The following is an 18,503-nucleotide window of genomic DNA, read 5'->3' as shown; positions in this document are numbered from 1 at the left end:
CCTACATAGTAGGCCCCGCCCTGGTGCGGCGAGTGGGGCAGGGTTCCTGGTCCTGCCAGGTAGCTGGTCGTGCCCCCGAGATTGCCCTTCTTCCTGGGTCTGCGGCTTACTTGGCATGTACTTGTTTACTTTTTTTACATGCCCTCGGGCTATATCTCGACTTTGGCCCTTCCTTGGATCGGAGGAAGCGCTGATTTTCGGCCCTTTCCTGAGGGTTCTCGGAGCTTGCCGGGGTCCTAGCGCAAGGTAACCCAGATTGCCAACCCTGCCATGAAGGATGACAGCGCATTGCAAGGCATGCCCCAAGAGTTTGGAGCTTTTGTCGATCTGGTTCGTGATACCCTCAAGGAGTTTCGACCTTCCGGTGGTCCAGGGTCGACCTTTCAGCTCCTTGCGCAATACCTCCAAGGGTTCGATGCCTGGAGGAAGGCCACCAAGTCAGACATTCACCTGTGCGCATCCGCCTCACACCCTACGTTCAAATCGAGAGTAGCCAAGGATATCTTCCCCCTTATTACATCCTCTGCTCTCTTCGTTCGCGCCCATTGGGCGATGGACCAGCTCTCCCCCGATATGGCAGCAATTGGCTTCGTGCTACCGTTCATTTCTCTACCCCATGATAGGGACAGGTGGGCTGTGCGGTACTGGTTGGACAGGATACCAGAGCGCCTCGTTGCATTACGTCGGCAGTTCCCCCATTTTCTGAAAATCACTTCCCCGTCCTTCCCTCCTGGTAACACAGTTCCCACCACTCAAGACCTCATCAACTGCGCATCACGGCTAGAAATGACGTCCCAGCAGCTCCGTATGATAAGTCACATCTACTATTGTGCCGCCGCTGTGAGAGAGATGAGAGAGCTGGGACCGGAGAAGTTTTTTGTGAGTGTTGTCAAACTTGTCCCTTCCCATCTTTCCCTGAAGATCAGTGTTCACATCATAGGAAAAGTGTCACTGCGCTTGCTCTGAACGGTAAGCCGTTTTATTCTACGTAGACCACACTGACGATTTGGCAGTTACTCCCATGTTAGCCCCTTCACTATGGCGATATTGGTATCGCCACTTGTCTTGCTCTTCGATGCCACTCTCACTAACCCATCGGCTCTTCCTTCCATCACCGGCATGCTGTCGTATGCTGTCTTGCGCGGGGGGCTCAGGAAATCGAATGGCCTTCGGAAGGTGCTCGAGAGTGCCGTGCTTAATCTCGTATTTTCTGTTTCGCAGACAGGGCAGATTTCGCAACACGACCTTGACAAATTCCATGCCGCATGGACAATGGTCTTGCCATATATACCTCAAACCATCACTTCCGTCATTAGCCCTCCCGACATGGACCCCAGGGAAATCGGGAATGAATCCGCCTCTACCGCTCCATCCTCCGTGGAGCAAGCCTCGAGCTCGCATTCCTCGACAATTCAATCCCCTGCAGCCGCCGAAATCCCAATCATTACCCCGACCCCGTCATCTGCCGACCCGATCATCCCCAAACCATCGACCATTCCTACCGTCCACCCACAGTCAGCACCCAACGCTCCGGATGACAGGGATGAAGAATCGACCACCGGTCAAAAGGAGTCTAGACAGAGCCGGCCTTTGACCCAGACGTCTTTGTCCACTGGCCACAAACGCCCCCGTGGGGGGCGATATCAACTCGGGAACAGGACATGTGCGCGGAAACGGATTAAATTGGGGACTGGGCAGATTCAGGAATGTTACGGGACCAAGGGAATGGTACCCCCTCTGTCTCTAGACGTCTGCAAGATGTGGCCCCCCATCTCCAATATAGACAAAACGCTGGGCGTCCCAGGGCTCAATGCAGATGCTAGGTCAAAGGTAAGTTCAGTATAGGCCGAAGCCAAACGAAGCTAACAGGTTCCTCCACAGCTCCTCCATTCCGTAGACTTGCGTGTCATCCCTTGTTTTTCCCAGACTGAGGCATTCGTTTTTCCGTACCGCGGAAATTCTGTGAGTCGTTTCCCATTCCTTCCCACCTTGACAACTGACCGCATTGAAGCCGTCCCTAAAGAAATTGAAGCAGTACTTGGAATCTCCGCGGCATGATTCCAAAAATTGGAAGCCCGTTTTGATGACAGCAAAGCAAGCGTTAGCGATGGGCGCACGAGTGTTTCAGGGTAAAGTTAACGACGGTACCCCGATCGTCTTGGTGGACCGAACACCGCAGGTCCCGTTTTGCCTCTCTGGCATCGTTAAAGTTGAGCCCAAGGTTCGGTGTATCGGCAAGTTGTGTCTCCCATCATTTCATCCTGTTGACCGACCTACTTTTAGATTCTGACCATATTGCATCGACCGACCCCTCCCTAAAGATGGCCCCAGGTGATGCTTTTCGCGAGATATGTGATTGGCGGAGATCCAGGCCATTGATCTTTACCCAACCATCCGCTAGCCACTTTCAGCTGGTAGAGAGGTGTGTTTATTCATTTTTCTCGGCCACGTGTCTCACATCATTACAGCCTCCTTAATACTCATGAGGCGGCACTGGAAGATTTTCCTCTGCAGGACGGCCCAATTGGTGACCGAGGCTGGCGATATCTGATTGTCGCGGCCGCTGGCTCTATACACCCCCCTTGCCAGGGTCCAAACGGCATTGGCACTAGCCTTCACTGCCTTCAAGGTTATGCCATATTCTTCATTCCTGTCCTCAAAGAAGACGAGTTTATCAGGAGCTGTTTCGGCGTCGCAGACGCGCACCCCAACCTGGATTTTTCATACCTCTACGAAGCTCCGTATCGTTTTGCCTCTTTTGTTCTCTCACCTGGCCAAACGGTGTAAGTAATTTCGATGCCTGCCGGATTCTATTTAATGCTTCTATCCTCAGTATCTTTCCCCCTGGCCAAGTTTATGCCTACGCATCACTTTCTCAAGAATCAAACAGTCGATTTATCCCCGGATGTAAAATTCAATGCTCACACTTTCTCGCCGCTGGATGCATGAAGCGATCGTTTTTCACAAGCTGGTTTCATCGCAACTCTGCCAACCAATTCAAGAGTGAACACTCCTGGGATACCACCCTCACATTATCCTTGATGGCCATGGTATGGAACGCGGTGTGTGCCCTATCGACTGCGCAGGAACAGCCCATCCATTCTCCAGATATTGTCAACCTCTTCTCGTTGGCACTCATGGCTATGGAGTTCGTTGGGGATCGTGAGCCGCGCTATTCCGAAATGACGAAGTCATTGGGGCGGTATTGTGCAGAGCAAGGAGCGGACTCTTGCTCTCGATTCCTCAATGAATTCTCGCGCCTCAATAAGTTATCCGCATAAATTGGGCGAGTGCGACCCTGGAGTTCACTTCCCCAGCCCACAATTACGTAACTTCTGACGCTGAAAATGAATATTTCTTCTCCATCTTTATGTAATATCAGTTATGCTGCCACTCCACTTTCGACCTCCTGTTTAACTCGTTCAACTGCTTGTCCTCTTCTTCCAGCACTTCGCATGGTGTCTTTGTGAATAGTGCATCCTTGAAATCACGTATCAGGCATATGTTTGCCCCCTCTTGCATGTGACAGCGTCACTTGAAATTGTCGGAAAATCCCGTATATCGTTTAAATGCCCGGGAAATGTTTCATGGCATTTATTTACAACAACTACCCAACAGCCGATGAGAATACATTGGTCAGATGTGGTGGTACTTTATGTGTTATATGAGACGGGTTTTTGATGATTTTGATGCTGTAGGAAGCATTTATGACACATCTAATCAGATGGTATGAGCACTTAGTGTAACGGCCGGAACCTGAGCTGGTGGATTGATGTGCACAGGCATTGTGTGACCCATAACCTCGATTTGATAACTAGGATGGTGGAGGGGCGGCTGGTGGTGCAATTAGGGATAACTGATTAGCATGATGCCCATTGAATGCGGATACTCCAGCCAGCATGCCTTGCAGCAGAATCAGAATCTGATGAAGATAAATGTGAAAGGCTTCAGAACTCCAGTGACCAATACGCTGAATATCACCAAAGAAGTCCCAGCCAAGGCCAGAGCAGTTGCACCTCCAGACCTCAGGGAGTGGCCAGCAAACTCTCTTCCCAGAAAAAGATTGCACAATTTGTCAATATACCAAGAATTAGTGGGCATGCAACCCAAAGAATGCAACCATAGCTCTGGCAGGTGGGGGAAGTGCAAATCCCATAAGGACAGATACTGTTTGAAAATGGATAGAGGGTCTATGTGAGGTCTCAGTGGGGTTGCTCAGCACACAAGGCCATAAGTGATATGATGGTATGTATTTTATGGTGTGTGTAAGCGGTTAACAGAAGTTCCCACTTACCCACATGACTTTATGTACATTGTGATTACATATGGCTTGGGGTTCAGGGCTATTGCCCTGACATTCTCCCCCTTGCATTGCATATGCGATGCATACTGTGATGACTGTGCAGCGCGATACCTCAATTAGTTAGGTATGAGTAGTGATGGACGGACTTGCCTGCGCAGCGCGATACCTCAATTAGTGAGGTATCAGCTGCTAGCGCAAGTCCGGTCCTTATATACATCTTGTAATGACTCTACGCCACTGAGGTGAAACATAAATGGTAAACAACAAGTTGAAAACAAAAGCGCAAAGCGCAAAAACAAAGAGTCCAAGAGGTTGCCGCCGTTTGTGCCTCAAAGCGCCCCTCCCCTTCCCAAAGCGTGAATGTCCGGCCCGGGTGACTCCCTTGACCACCAGTGGCGTTGGGCTGCAACTTCTAACACATACATGGTTAAAGAGGGAGAAAAAAAAGGAAACAGGAGGAAATTACATTGAATTTGAAATTATCAATGAGTGTTTTGTTATCGCCACTTTAAAGTGGGCAATTTGTACATGTCAGTGGGAGAAATTGGAGTGAATGAGTGTGAGGCCATCACTTTGAAGTGGACTCTGTGTACCTGTTCTGCACTCCAATGCATATATAGTGCATCAGGAGGTCTTGTGCCTCGCCTTCAACGGCAGTTGTCAAAGTGTGGACGTGAAACTTGTTATAAGCTTCACCCTTCCACCCACACGATGACATATAGGCTAGCCAGGAGTGCAGCCAGTTGTGGAATATCTTCGAGTTATTCTCTCCAGACCATTTGATGGTCGGAGTCAGTCCCTGCATCTTTTTGAGCAGTTCTGGGCATACATCTGCAGGCAGTGGCTGTAGGATTCAAACCTCTAGTGTCCCAGGCAGCACAGAAACGGAAGTTTCATGCAACTGAGTAAGTAGTTCCGCAGCACAGGACCACCATCAGCAAAAGTCCGTTATGCTCCGGAGCATCAAGAGTGGCTGGAGCATGTGGGAGACAAAACAGCAGATTGGGCACTCCTGGAGCCAATAGTGTTCTCCTGGGAGGGGGTTCAGGAGCAGCTGGGAGTGGTGAGGAGTATGTAATGTGCCAGGAGCAGTGGGAGGAAAATTTTGGTCTCTAAAAAGTTGAAAAAAAAAAAATTAGGGAAAAATCAAAAAAAAATTCAGGAACTATAGTGCCTTTAAAGTGCTTCCAGGACATATAATTATTTGCAAAATTGAGGAAGAAATGATGGAGAAAAATGGAAAATACTTTCGGAGACCCGAGAAATAATGAGAACTGAATTGATGGGGGAGTCTGAAAATTGAATAGGAAAGTGAGGGGAAGCCTTGTAAGCATTGTTATTTTCTGCTGTTCTGATTTTTCCTGATTGTTCTTGGTCTCACTCCCAGCTGCTCCTGGACCCTCCCAGGAGCTTTCAGGAGCTTCCAGGAGTATTGAGGAGCAGCTGGGAATGAGACCAAGAAGAATCGGGAAAAATCAGAACAGCAGAAAATAACAATGCTACAAGGCTTCCCCTCACTTTCCTATTCAATTTTCAGACTTTCCCATCAATTCAGTTCTTGGGTCTCCAAAAGTATTTTCCATTAGCTGCTCCTGGACCCTCCCAGGAGCTTCCAGGAGTATCCAGGAGTATCCAGTAGCAGCTGGGAGTGAGACCAAGAACAATCAGGAAAAATTAGAACAGCAGAAAATAACAATGCTACAAGGCTTCCCCTCACTTCCCTATTCAAGTTTCAGACTTTCCCATCAATTCAGTTCTCATTATTTCTCGGGTCTCCGAAAGTATTTTCCATTTTTCTCCATCATTTCTTCCTCGATTTTGCAAATAATTATATATCCTGAAAGCACTTCAAAGGCACTACAGTTCCTGAATTTTTTTGATTTTTTCCCTAATTATTTTTTTCAACTTTTTAGAAGTCCCTATTTTTCAAATTTTCCTCATTTCCCTCTATATCCCCCCCTCATTCCCCCCCTCATTCTCCCCCTCATTCTCCCCCATTTCCCCCTCCCCCATATTCTGCCAGCCCGAAAGTGATTAAGTTGCCAGATTAATCATATATCAGGCCATAAATTTTGATTGTGTATTGGTGAGTCTCAGTGTCCTTGATATATAGTATAGTGTTTGATCTAAATGTTAAGCAGTGTCTTGTTGTGTTTGTCTTGTGGTAGGAGGTATTCATGGGGGATCTTCCCTCTTTTTTTCCTTTTCATTTTCAAATGCTCCAGGAGCTCCCAGAAGCTTCTCACCCCTATACACTTTGAAGCATTTAAATTGTATTTACTGGATATGTTTGTGCACAAAGCAATGCTCCAGGCCCTCCTGGGAGTGCCCTGGAGTACCTAGCCAACTCCGGAGGAAATGGGCTGTTCCTGGACCGGCCAATCTCCTCCTGATTCTCCCAGTGCTCTCGATACTCCGGAGCACTCAGGAGCATAACAATTTTTTGCTGATGACAGGCAGAGAGATTGCAGTAAGCCATCAATCCCAGCTGTCACATTGTCCTGTAGGTTCTTTAGTGGCTGATGTATTCAACATTGAAGGACACACCCTCGATATTTGGATGGAGGAAAATGCCTGAGAAGCCAGTGCAGCTGTTAGTAATGATGAGAGTCGGAAGTTAGCTTTGCTCGGTCCCGATGATGGCCTCTCTGCTTCGATAATCTCCATCAGTGCCAAAGCATTATTGTACCCTGCTAACGCCTGATCTGCGTCTCCCGTGCTTGCTATGTGGACTGCGTACTGAAGGAATAACTCCACCTGTGTTTCTTTCGTGACAGTGCCCTTGTAATCACCCAATACCGCGAAGGCCTCGGCATACATAGTGGTTGCGCGCTGAAAATATTCCAAACAACGGTATTCCCGGGCTAAATATACTAAAATCCTAATTCTGGCTAAATGGAGGTTGTGAGGATGTTGTGCAAAGTTCTGTGGAACTCACTATTTTCCCATCTTCCAGGGAACTTCGCCAGACCCAATCTGACTCGCAGAACCTCCAATTTTGGGACGATGAGCCCTACACTACCGAAAATCCGCCCAAGAAGATCTGAGAAACTATTAGACCCCAAATTGTGTCAGTCTCGTAAGACTGACCTAGGTGGGAGTCGACAAACTCGATGTCGTCAAATTTCGCCTGTGATGGCTTTGTAGCACCGAGTAGACAATTGATGGGTGTAGAACTGATTGCCTTCGTCGTTTCTATAAAACGTAAGGCTCAGGATGAAGTGAGGAGAGCTGACAACGCACTCTTAGACGCCTGCATCAATTTCCCCTTGGTGCGCTGTTTTCTCCTGGGTGATCTGTTCTGAATTTCTTTAAGAGCACCAGAGGCACTATGTTCGATTTCGGATTGCGCAGGGAGCACGTAATCGCGAAAAATTATCACCGACAAAGAAGCTTGGGAGCGGATATCACATAAAAGTGTGGCAGAATCCCCCAAACGATGCGTGATAAGAGCTGAGAGCAGCGACACAGTAGCGAATTGTGGAATAAAGGTGTCAGGAGAGCATCACGAGTGTCTCCATATCGCTTTGGAATGGAGTCCAGGTTCGGGGCACTGACTGTGTGAGCATCTAGGCACAGCAGCCTTTGAAGTTCGTTCCGGGTTTCAATGGCAGCAGCAATATCGTTATTGAGGTAAAAAAAATGTTAACATTTTCATGAGAATCCTTGCATCCCGTATGTTAGACAAGTCATCGTCTTCTCAGGATTCGCTCACCGTATTCGGCGAATCGGATATTCCAGATTGTATACGACGAGGCAGCTGTCCATGATCTTCTTTTGCATTGTTTGACTTTCTTTTAAGCGAAAGCCAGGATGTCTGCGGAGCGTTGACAATTGGACTTCCATAAGCATTGCCTCCTTTTCCTCGTCAGTGGTAGGAATGTCCATGTCAGAGAAAATGTCAAGCAGTGTGACGGGAGAACAATCAAGCAGCTCGTGGGTCGTGAAAAGCGTCAACCTCTCCAGGAGCGACTCAAGGGATCGCATGCCAGGGCTCGAAAGAAAGAGATTCGCGGGCAGAATCCGGTGAGATAATCCTGCAACTTGGGGGAAAAAATGTCGTGAAGAAACAATGCCGCGTTGAAACGCATCATATGCAAGCTGGATGCGAAGATGAGTGATCTGACATAGGGAAGGGGGTGGCCTCGTACCCTACGATCTCCGGTGCGTGACTGACAGAAGCCAAGCAACTCCCAACGCTTAGGCAAGACGTTGGATATTGAAAGTTGGTTAGCCTGTAGCCCTTGATCTGCCGCGTTTGGCAACTTTAACCCTTGCAATTCTTGTACCAGGTGACAAGATTGGGTCAGGAAAGGTACAGCTGTCGCATGCTGACCCCGATTAAATAAAGTAACCGCAACAGTCCAGAAGGCAGAAGATGTGGACTTCAACAGTGCACTCGATTGGGCATCTAGTTCAGATGCCAATTTGCGGGCAACTGACGCAGCTCGATCCAGGGACTCTCGAATGGTTCTTGGGTGAATGCCTGGTTGTGCTAAATTGATACGAGCAAGGCATATCAGTGAGTCAACGCATGAGACACCATACTCCGCAACGGGTGCCACCTGAGAATTTGTCAAGTGAATCGATACGGCGGAAAGTAACTTGGAGGCAGCAACGGTATATGCGCCTTGCAACGCATCGTGAGACTTTGTTCGTCTCGCAACAGGGGTGCTTGGTCGCGATGAGCCATCCACAGAAGCTTCAACTTCATTATCATCGGCTTCTAAATGCTCAAAACGAGAGACTAGGAGTTGAGTACACCTTTGCCTTAGTTTATTGAGCTCAGCGTTGATCTTTCGGGTGCTCTCAGGGGCAATCGCTCCCTCGGCAATCAGCTGGGTGCATTCATCGACGGTTAAGGCACCCAAGCGAAGAGCGCTGAAGTCGGCTACATGGTTTTTGAAGTCAGAAAATCCCGACAACAACCTCGGAGAACGGACCTTGAGGATCGGAGTGCAAAATCTCCAATATTGAACTATAGTCCGACACCATGGTACACAACCGAACGACCTTGAGGTCAGCGCCTTTTTGCACATCGTCATCTTGGCTGTCAGACTCAAGACTCTTCGACGCATTTTCGAGCATTGATTTGAAGCGGTCAATTTCAGAGCGACTTTTTGTCTGAATGAAGGGGGGGTTAAAACAGCCATGATAAAGCCTGAATAGAGTGATAACACTCACTAGTCTAGCCAGTTTCAAACCATACTCGCATATGCCGATGAACCCTTTCCCATGGAAAAATCTGGAGGTGTCTTTGCGCTCCGATGCTTGCAAGAATAGGTCGTCCAACAAGCCAGCCACCGGCTGTCGTGCGTTATCGCCGACAGCTCGAATGTAGGAGGCGGAGTATTTCCCCGCCTGATCCCAGAAAGGTCCCTCCTTCAAAATGGGACTTGAAAGGAGACACTTCAAACTCCAAGCGCGGATACGAAACAAAGTACAAGCCGATAGCGGAGGCCCACATTTCGCTGCAGCCTGAAAGGCGCTCGTAAAAAGGGCGGCGCACTGTGACCGGACAGGTGTTGATGCAATACGGTTGACCACGATAGCAAGGTGCCGTTGTTCAAGAACGCCTGTATGACATGGTGAGATGTTGGGCTTATTGTTTGACTGAATGGCGTACATCAATAGTTTGTTCAGTTGCCAATGGATGGTATGACTGAAGACTATGAAGTTGGTAGGCTGCGGCCAACGACGGCAGGTTGTCATCATCGACAACATTCCCCGAGGCTGGCGAGGGAAGACCGAACGCGACGCCCGCCTCCCCGGAGGGCCCAGAGAATTCTCCACCCATCTGTGGCAGCAGCGGGCAGACGAGTTTCAGAACATACGGTCGCGCCTCTAAGGGTAACCTCGAGGCATCCTCAAACCGAGCGAAAGCTGCTGGTGAGCAAGTGGACAACAAAGTTTCAAGGACGGATTCACCAGTTCCAATGAAATCGCGCGCCCAATAATCTGAGCTGCCGATTTCTCTACATCCATTGGACGTGCAACAGGAGATGCTCTCAGTTGACTTATACATTTACAAGCGATGGATAGAGAACTATCCAACGACTTCCGTGAGATATCTTTAATAGGGGTAGATACTCTCCATCCAAGCTGGACGGCATCGGCGAGCTTCTGTGATGAGATTTTCAAATCAACCAACGCTTGGGAGGCGACCTGTCTTGGGTCGTCAACAGTCGTGGCGTTCCCCTTTAGCTTCCCGGCCTCAGAAGTTGCAGTATTCGGGGAGATATGAAGAGTCTGGTCAAGCCTTTTGGCTAGTAATTCTTCCGGGTGCGTTTTCGAAGAGGCAGTGGCTCGCCTCGTGTGGCGTAACGATGAAATGGTCGAGATTGTCTTCTTTCAAGAGGTATCAATGTGAAGATTTGCGTCCAGTCTCTTCGAGAGCTCTTCAACATATGTAGAAACCGCATTTTGAGAAACTTTGATGATGACGGTGCGTTGTGACGAAGAACATTCGAAGAAGTTGCTAGTGAAGATCCTGCGGATTTTCCAGCAGATATATACTCCCAGAGCGTGTCGTTGTCCTCCCTAATGGTCTTGACGGCATTTCCGGGCCCCCCTTCCTCATATTCCCAGTACAAACGCGTCCAACAGATAGTGCAAGAAACGAGTTCGCGGTGTGTGGCATGGCTCAATGCTTTCTTGGAAAGAATCTGATATCGCTCTCCAGCAATGCACTCACTGAATTGGGGCTAAGGCGATACTGCTGCCGACGCATGGTTTTAACCCACGTTGATCTCATCGAAAAATTACTACAGTACAATCGTGAGTCATTGCTCCTCGCTTGCGGCGCGCAGTTCACTCAGCTTCTGTACCGTCTAGGTATGGAACGATCCAAAGACAAGAACATTGGGGGGTAGAAGAATTCAGAACACGTACCATTAACCCATTCCGAACCCATATAATTCGAGACTTAACATCAAAGTCAACCCATAGTTAGAAGCACCCCATCAAGTTCCCTGGCTACGACGTTATTCGGACTCAAGTGTTTCAGTTCCCTGCGTCGCCTCGCATTTAGTGCTGTGTTAGAGACATCCCATGCCACTCACTGAAGTTTTGCCTTTTCCCCTCGTTCTTTGCACTCTTGAGCCGCCATCTTCCACTCATTGCATTTGACGTATAGATCCACCCGTAACTTAGAGTCGCACTTGGGGACAAAGGATGCTGCTTGCTTTGGGTATCCCTGACTCACGAGATACTCGACGAAAGGCTCGTAACCAATGGGGCTACGCTTCGATTTGGCGAATGCATCCAGCCCGTCAAAATCTTTGACATCCACCAAAGCGTGAAGTTTGGTATACCACCATCTAAATACGCGGCTTGAGGATCATACTGAAATTCAACACTCGGACGAATCTTTTGTCAGGCACCTTGAAGTCGTTTCGCAATCGTTCCACTTTTTTGTGAAGACCCGCGACAATGCATGCTCGGATGGTCTCTGTAATACTGAGGCCAACGAATTGTTTTGTTTCGTCTAGAGCTGCTGCTGAAAGGCGAGCAATTTGAAATATTCATCCATCATCTACTCATCATCAGTCACACGTCACTGAACAGGGACAATTCCTCCTACTTTGGCTTCAAAAGTCCTTTGTTTATCCTCCGAGAAAAATTTAGCCGCAATTTTGATATTCTCAATCTTCGCTGCTAGGCCCTGAGTGCTGACTCGTAAGTACCCTGGTAACACACCCTGGGCTGTTAGCTTACCGTCGCATTCGCAGCTTCTTCCAAAGCCAACGTTGCACTTTCAGTCCTCCTGTCATCTTGGAACCAGAATTCTCAATAGTTCTCTGTTCTGTTGCCGGGCGCAAACCTGAAGTAAATCTGCCGCCAGTTTCAGCTTTGGGCCGCCTTCCTCTATCAATCGGAAGAAGTCCCCCAGATTTAGGCGAGGTTTGAGGTGAAGTAATACATAATAAACTGTGAACATCAGAATTGTAAGTCAATGAGACGTGGGAGATATTCCTTGGAGCAAACCCAGATCGGTGTCTCCGCTGTCAACCGCTTTAGTGAGGGCCAGCTGGCCTTCATTCATCGTAAGTAACAACGGGACTTGGTCTCCTGCCCTCGGTTCATGATCCAAAAGCTGACACGTGTTATTTTCCCATCTATGACTCTTGCAGGAGCAGTACCAACCATCGTAGCCAGACGACTCCTTCCAGCACTCCAAGCTTTCTTCGCGATTTCAGAGTAACTCACACCCTGGGACGCCTCCGGTCCAAGAGCCTCGAACTTAGCAACAATCAACCTACAGACTTCTTCATCGTCATTCTTCGCCCGTTTTGTTTCTTCGTCGATCTCCGCTCTCGATTGCGAGATCTTGGCAGACGCCCAATGTCGAAGTACGACGTCAGGTTTAAGCTTGATATACATAGATATCCGAAGCGCAAGGAGGTGGAGATTGCGTGTGGTGAGGCGGTTGATGAGATGGTGAGGGGAAGCTTGGATGTACCTGCCGTCGCCGGATGAGCTGCTAATGATTTATGACGACGTGGAGATAAGAGCATACTGGGTATAAGTGATGGGTATGCCGATTTCGAAATAACGAACAGCGTTCAACACTTTAAGCGCTTGACCCATCTCCACGAGATCTGTTGGGTTGTAGAGATCGAGGAAAGCACGACCATACAATGCAGCCTGGAAGAGTCAATACACGTTACTTCAATCTCAACGGCACGATGAAAAGGACATTACATTCAACAAGCGCTTTTGCCAATATGGCTCAAACTCGTGCCCTGCTGCTGCAATGCATGTATCAACGGCCCCGGCAAGCTCTGGTCGTATACTTCGAATAATTTCATCCGATCTCGGGGACTTTTTCTCAAATAGTTCAAGTGCGTCAAAAAGAATTGCGGCCGCAGAAGTAGATTCAGGTTTAAAGACCATCTCTGATGGCCCTGGAAAAGCTTAGAGATCATCTCGGCTCCATAGCAAAATCGAACAGACTTACGGGGCACCTTCTGCAAAAAATCACACCTATCGCTGCTGATTATCCGGACGCCGTCGATCTCCGAAATGAGATGTGTTGGCGAGGTGTAATGTATCTGTGTAAGATTGGAGGGTTGAGTCGGGTATCCAAGCAAATAGCCCAGAATAACCTCACTTTAGCACAGTCCCGAAAGGACCAACCATAACCACTGTCATCTCCCAGTTCATAACCAATGTATCGTTACCGCATCACACAAGTTGTTGCGGCGGGCCTTGCATTCCTTCAGTCGTTGTATCATACTCGGTATAACTCTCCTGAAAATTTGATGATACGACCCAAAGAGTCCCGGAGCCAGTCAATAGAGCGATGGCCTTTCCACTTGGGGAAATGACTATGTGTTGAAAAGGTCCCCTGGGAATTTGCTGATAGATTACAGAAGGCCATTATGTTGCGTACTTGGTCAATGCTTTCCAAGCTATCAACACTCAGTATAGTATTTTCATATGGGAGCAATACTTCGACATGACAATTGAGACTTTGATCGGGGGGAACAATGTCCCAACACAGCGGTGGCTGCGACAGAGCTGGAGCATTCACGTATCACCAATAAGCTCGCTATGGAATATGCATGGCGCTCTTACCTGTGGAGGCCAATGACACTGGTCTACTACCCTCCCAACCTTTCACTTCCATAAAACCCAAATTACCAGTAAGTGCCACCATCCCAAAGTCATGAATAACAGCGTCGACGACTCCTGAATCTTGTGCTTCTTGTCCCAGGGAATTCTGAGAGTATTCTCCTTGGAGATCGTACACCCGGTAAACACCGTCTTCGTTGAGTATGACGAGTTGTTCATCATATGACCAACCCATTTTCACTATTTTGCCTAGCTCCCACTACAAAAAGTTATTCAGCAATCACAATAAGCAAGTTAATGTCGCACAGACACACCGGTATTGTGATAAGCAGCGCCCCAGAAGAGGAGAACACCTGTACTTGGGGCTTGGATGTGGTATGTTGCGCATATTGCACAGTAACTGACTCATTTCGGCGAAGTGCTACATATCGTCTTGAGAAAAACGGAAAGACCTGATGATCGATGGGATTTCACCTATCGGTCCACCACGTTTCGCACCAGCGACGATGAAATCGGAGAGCGATGCAACGCTCCATTGCATCGCGTAGACCTCCTGTCGCCTGATAAAGCCGTTAAAGAGACGTTTCCCTCATTGGGATCTTCTAAAGAACGATGTGCCATCTTGATTTGCCTCCCACGCAGTAGTGGGATGCTGCACTGACATGAATTCGACCACACGCAAGGCCGAGCGAACAGCCACTAAATTCGCACGCATATCATAAGCATAACCACCTAGGAGTTGGGAGGGCCCTGGGTTGGCAATAATAGAGGACCTTGTCATCAAACGCGTTCAATCAGGGGTCGAAAAATTTACAAGACCCGCTACAGAGTAGCGGAAATTTAAACCTTAACGCCGTTAGGTCCGTGACACAAGGTTGGCTTAGCTGCGGACGACTTGTCACACAGGTTCAACGATGGCTGACAAGATGGAAGATGTGAAATATTCCTCTCCTGCAAGAATAAGTGACAAAGATTTAGGTGTGATCCGTCGGGCCAGTCAGCCATTTAGTCGAGCATCGTCTAGTCTCCTAGAGTTCGCCGAGGCGGATCCAGCAAGGTGGAATGATCTCCTTCCAAACATTCTGGGTGCTCTTACTATCGGTCTGGAGAAGGCGTTTTTCGATGTTGTTCCAAACAACGAACAGACCTCCTCGACCATGGAAAACTTCAACAATGTTGAATGTCGGGGATTGATCACTGATGCTCTCAAACAGAATCGATGGAGGCCCTTGATCGAGTATGGTATGTACCAACCAGCATTCAAGGCACTGATTGTCATTAATTGATGGTACAGTGGAAGTGAGACTGCGACGCGCTAGGGATACCAATTCCCCAAATCTTCGATTGATTGCTAAGTACGCTTGTTCAACATCGACCTTACTTCTTACTCACGTAGCTCTGTTTACAGGCTTCTCAATAAACAAAGTGAGTCTAAAGTTTGTATTTTTTCCAGGGTTCTGATTAGCTGCCAGAGCTTGCTGCCGCATACCGTTCCCCTTTTGTTGGTGGTGCGCCTCTCACTTTCATTAGGCACCTTGACCAACTCGACCGGGATTCGGGAAACCGCAACCGACCACGTTATGCCAAAGCCATCTCAGTAGTCCAAAGCTCTGGGGTTGGGAAATCGCGTATGCTGACGGAGGTGTGTTTGTCCTCTGATCCTGAAAAAGGAATGACCTTATTTGCTCTAGGTTGGTAGACGAGTCTTTGCCCTCCCTATCTGCCTTCGTAGGCCGGATAATCCTGGTTACCCGTTATCGGACGAGCCCGTGTCCACCTATTTTTGGGAGCTCAAGACCAAGTGCGGCGACAATAGCCCTAGCATCAGCACACTTTCGGGTATCGCTGATTTCCTTGCAGCTGCGCATGAGATTATGGTAGAGTCTCTCGAAGATATTGTTGTTGAGCTTCGTCAAGAGAATTACACAAGGGCAGATGTTCTTGGTCGTTGGCACCAGAAAATGGAGGGGGAAGGCCAACGAGATTTTCGGGTGGAGTTCTACAAAAGGGTGATGGAACGCGTCCAGGCAAATTTCCGTTCTTGTCCTCTCTGCTGAAGCTGATAGATGGCTTAGCTACATTTAAGTGATGATGCAAAACCAGGGAAAAGTCCCAAGCTCGATGGGACAACAAAGGAAGAAACAGAAAAGGCCGTCGGGCTTGCCCCGACCTATTATGAGCGTGCAAAGGAAGCGGTTGAGAACCTTATGGCGTTCATCAAGAACCTTCCCAGCGAACCACCTTCCGATGATCTACCCTACGACGGCCTACCCCAGGGCCCACTGTGCGTCACATACTTTGATGAAGCTCACGAGTTGGGAATGTGCTTCTGGATTATGTTACGTTTATTGCAAAACCAAGCCGAATCCGTAAGAATGTGGTATGTTTTTATGGGGACGAAGGCAAGCGTAGCGTATTTTGCACCTCGTTCTCAAGACAGTGAGTGTTTATGTAGTTATCTAGCTAGACCTTGTTGTTTCGCACAGTGGTTTCCGCAAGACTCAGAGAGGAACAACTTCGCCTAGACCCCCCTACTTTGCTCTTGGTTTTGATCAGTGTGCCAGCGAGCATGCCAAATCCCTGACACCCGTCAAGATCGGTTATTTCGAAACAATGGAGCATATCAGCCAATATGGGCGGCCATTGTGTGTCCTTTCCTCCAGATCACGAGGGCAATTACCCACTCACTTCTGCTAGGTGGCGCGCCATGTTACCCAAGAAAGGCAATGAACTGGTGAATATTGCGGCTTTCAAGCTCACTGCCGGTGATAAGGGAGGATTCCATCCCCACGATAAGCGCCATGTATTCGCTGTGCTTTCACAGCGGCTTTGCCTCGATCCTGTTATAGCGAATCGTGAGGCCGTCATGTTAGCCGATCGGAGCGTCTCGCATCACATGAGGCTCCTCACGGGCCTCTCGGTTGACAACGCGTTATTCTACACTCATTCACCCTCGGAACCGGTTCTGGCCTTGGGTGCTGCACTACTCTTGTACGATCATCCTGGGCAGTTACCTTTGGTTCTGGATACGTTGAGCCAAGATTTGTGCCTTGCTGGTCTGGTCGAAAAGGGTCTTATGGGTGAACTTGCTGCCCGTTTCCTTCTCCTCACCGCGCGCGACTATGCGGCTCCATTTGATGCTGAGGGGCACCGAAACCTGCTGAAACCCGTTCATCTGTTGGACGTCCTTGAAATGCTTTTTGGCAAGGACTGGTGTAATGATGATGATTTCAAAACGGCTTTCAGTGACGCATTTGTCAATTTCACACATTGGGGTGCCAGAGATTTTTCCTTACCTGAGCCGCCTCCTCGGTAGTTATTCCTTGTATACTCCTTCACGTGTTCGCTGACCGAGGCTCCTCAGAAATTTACTTTCTAACCTCTGGGCTCGGGGGGTCATAATGCAGTGCTGCTTCAATCAAACATCGATCGATTTCTTATGCCCGGTTTATTTTGGTTCCATGGATCCTGGGGCTAATTTTGATTGCGACCAGCTGTCGGGATTTGTTATTCAAGTCAAGAACAAAAAGAAAGGAGATACTGATACTGGTGCCCAAAGGAACCTGCGACCCAATGGAATTATCCGCGATCCTGAAGACCCACTCCCCTATCTTGCCCTGCTGATGGAGCTTGGTACCGACTCCCAGTATCGAGAAGCAGAGTTCATCACTTACTCCCTCCCAAAGCATTCCAAGTCCTTCCAATATGGTGCCTTGAAGAGGGAGCACCAGAGTGCTCTAGATAGGCTATCCACGCATAGGAACCAAATTCCCAAGGGCAAAAAAAATCCTGAGGACAAAAAACAGTTGAAGGTGCTGGAGGTGGATGTTCAAGACAAAGAGCTGCAAAGGGATTCATATAATCGCTACTTGATCTCTGCCCGAGGTTCAAGCCCTAAGACCTATGACATACTTACGACAGCAGGAATTGAGCAGCAGTTTGAAACCTTTCTTGGCATTGTCCTGCCTCAGGAATTGTCTCATGGGGATGAAATTGCTCAAATGTGGCCTCTGAATCATATGGAGGATCATGACTTGTGGATTACCAATTATGCAGAGAATATGTCTGATGAAATGTAAATTAAAATGTGATTCCAAATGTATCTGATCAAAGACTTTTGCTTATTGACCCCTTTGTCTTCCATCCATGCAATACAATCACATAAGATATCACACTCAGCCCTTACACACCATGCTTATATGGATATATACTGGATATGTGACACAGAACAAAGTGTTATGTCAGGACCATGTGGGATGTAGGGGTGTTCATGGATGAGAATCTGAGGATGACCCAGGATGATCCAGGATTGTGATGCACCCAGGTTTCAATAAACTTTCCTCATTTTGCGGAAGCATGTTCTCACCACAGGTCTCAATAGGGTTTCTGTCAGGGACAGCTCCGAAAGCGGTGAGGTCCCAGTGCGAGGGACTCAATGGGACAGGTGTCGGCTATGCATAGCGGTGGTCCCGTCGCAGGGTGAGCATCCCCAACCACTTAGTCTGAAGTGGGAAGTTGAGAAGAAGGCTGCTTCTTCTGTTCCCACCCCAGGTGCTATTATATACATGTGGTTAGGGTCACATGGGGGAAGCCACATCATCTCTGCACACAGCCGCACCTCCCT

General features: G+C 48.5%; 9 protein-coding genes across 9 annotated transcripts; 5 read left to right on the top strand and 4 right to left on the bottom strand.

Annotated features, from left to right (window-relative positions):
* The first annotated feature begins 1,154 nt into the window (after nucleotides 1-1,154).
* EI90DRAFT_2366856 (uncharacterized protein) lies at nucleotides 1,155-2,623 on the top strand. Its single transcript, XM_039052936.1, has 4 exons — nucleotides 1,155-1,830; nucleotides 1,882-1,962; nucleotides 2,024-2,414; nucleotides 2,515-2,623. Exons 1-3 carry the CDS (start codon nucleotides 1,273-1,275, stop codon nucleotides 2,288-2,290), a joined length of 906 nt encoding a protein of 301 aa, XP_038911364.1. The 5' UTR covers nucleotides 1,155-1,272; the 3' UTR covers nucleotides 2,291-2,414; nucleotides 2,515-2,623.
* On the top strand, nucleotides 2,320-3,766 carry EI90DRAFT_3076250 (uncharacterized protein; the record flags this gene model as incomplete). The annotated part of the gene is made up of 3 exons (XM_039061637.1): nucleotides 2,320-2,422; nucleotides 2,469-2,783; nucleotides 2,834-3,766. Coding segments are annotated over 3 exons (866 nt in total), but the record flags the coding sequence as incomplete, so codon positions are not given.
* Nucleotides 3,767-6,548: 2,782 nt separating this feature from the next.
* On the bottom strand, nucleotides 6,549-7,315 carry EI90DRAFT_3076248 (uncharacterized protein). The gene is made up of 3 exons (XM_039061636.1): nucleotides 7,242-7,315; nucleotides 6,851-7,194; nucleotides 6,549-6,804 (listed from the first exon to the last, which is right to left on the bottom strand). Exons 2-3 carry the CDS (start codon nucleotides 7,121-7,123, stop codon nucleotides 6,643-6,645), a joined length of 435 nt encoding a protein of 144 aa, XP_038911362.1. The 5' UTR covers nucleotides 7,124-7,194; nucleotides 7,242-7,315; the 3' UTR covers nucleotides 6,549-6,642.
* Nucleotides 7,316-7,573: 258 nt separating this feature from the next.
* Nucleotides 7,574-9,552, bottom strand: EI90DRAFT_2366715 (uncharacterized protein). Its single transcript, XM_039052934.1, has 4 exons — nucleotides 9,247-9,552; nucleotides 8,455-9,194; nucleotides 8,019-8,404; nucleotides 7,574-7,968 (listed from the first exon to the last, which is right to left on the bottom strand). The coding sequence occupies exons 1-4, from the start codon at nucleotides 9,389-9,391 to the stop codon at nucleotides 7,929-7,931; spliced, it is 1,311 nt and encodes a 436-aa protein (XP_038911361.1). The 5' UTR covers nucleotides 9,392-9,552; the 3' UTR covers nucleotides 7,574-7,928.
* On the bottom strand, nucleotides 9,553-10,699 carry EI90DRAFT_2366769 (uncharacterized protein). The gene is made up of 2 exons (XM_039052935.1): nucleotides 9,930-10,699; nucleotides 9,553-9,879 (listed from the first exon to the last, which is right to left on the bottom strand). Exons 1-2 carry the CDS (start codon nucleotides 10,326-10,328, stop codon nucleotides 9,715-9,717), a joined length of 564 nt encoding a protein of 187 aa, XP_038911360.1. The 5' UTR covers nucleotides 10,329-10,699; the 3' UTR covers nucleotides 9,553-9,714.
* Nucleotides 10,700-10,941: 242 nt separating this feature from the next.
* On the top strand, nucleotides 10,942-11,474 carry EI90DRAFT_2977346 (uncharacterized protein; the record flags this gene model as incomplete). The annotated part of the gene is made up of 2 exons (XM_039055909.1): nucleotides 10,942-11,080; nucleotides 11,138-11,474. 2 exons carry the CDS (start codon nucleotides 10,942-10,944, stop codon nucleotides 11,173-11,175), a joined length of 177 nt encoding a protein of 58 aa, XP_038911359.1. The 3' UTR covers nucleotides 11,176-11,474.
* Nucleotides 11,241-14,543, bottom strand: EI90DRAFT_3146937 (Vps16, N-terminal region-domain-containing protein; the record flags this gene model as incomplete). The annotated part of the gene is made up of 17 exons (XM_039065479.1): nucleotides 11,241-11,313; nucleotides 11,365-11,622; nucleotides 11,660-11,751; nucleotides 11,886-11,966; nucleotides 12,084-12,232; nucleotides 12,290-12,398; nucleotides 12,449-12,764; nucleotides 12,804-12,949; nucleotides 13,007-13,209; nucleotides 13,263-13,356; nucleotides 13,424-13,456; nucleotides 13,496-13,663; nucleotides 13,698-13,825; nucleotides 13,883-14,138; nucleotides 14,194-14,300; nucleotides 14,354-14,439; nucleotides 14,491-14,543. The coding sequence occupies 17 exons, from the start codon at nucleotides 14,541-14,543 to the stop codon at nucleotides 11,241-11,243; spliced, it is 2,352 nt and encodes a 783-aa protein (XP_038911358.1).
* On the top strand, nucleotides 14,349-15,670 carry EI90DRAFT_2366551 (uncharacterized protein). The gene is made up of 4 exons (XM_039052933.1): nucleotides 14,349-15,121; nucleotides 15,174-15,234; nucleotides 15,288-15,521; nucleotides 15,579-15,670. The coding sequence occupies exons 1-3, from the start codon at nucleotides 14,794-14,796 to the stop codon at nucleotides 15,478-15,480; spliced, it is 582 nt and encodes a 193-aa protein (XP_038911357.1). The 5' UTR covers nucleotides 14,349-14,793; the 3' UTR covers nucleotides 15,481-15,521; nucleotides 15,579-15,670.
* EI90DRAFT_3076226 (uncharacterized protein) lies at nucleotides 15,402-18,011 on the top strand. Its single transcript, XM_039061635.1, is given in 7 exon segments — nucleotides 15,402-15,521; nucleotides 15,571-15,906; nucleotides 15,955-16,318; nucleotides 16,389-16,524; nucleotides 16,577-17,191; nucleotides 17,244-17,982; nucleotides 17,995-18,011. 6 exon segments carry the CDS (start codon nucleotides 15,510-15,512, stop codon nucleotides 17,956-17,958), a joined length of 2,178 nt encoding a protein of 725 aa, XP_038911356.1. The 5' UTR covers nucleotides 15,402-15,509; the 3' UTR covers nucleotides 17,959-17,982; nucleotides 17,995-18,011.
* Nucleotides 18,012-18,503: the final 492 nt, after the last annotated feature.

The sequence above is a fragment of the Cantharellus anzutake genome (genome assembly GCF_015039405.1).
Source record: "Cantharellus anzutake strain C23 chromosome Unknown EI90scaffold_63, whole genome shotgun sequence".
Taxonomy (NCBI): Eukaryota; Fungi; Basidiomycota; class Agaricomycetes; order Cantharellales; family Hydnaceae; genus Cantharellus; species Cantharellus anzutake.
This window is presented reverse-complemented; position numbering and strand designations above follow the sequence as displayed.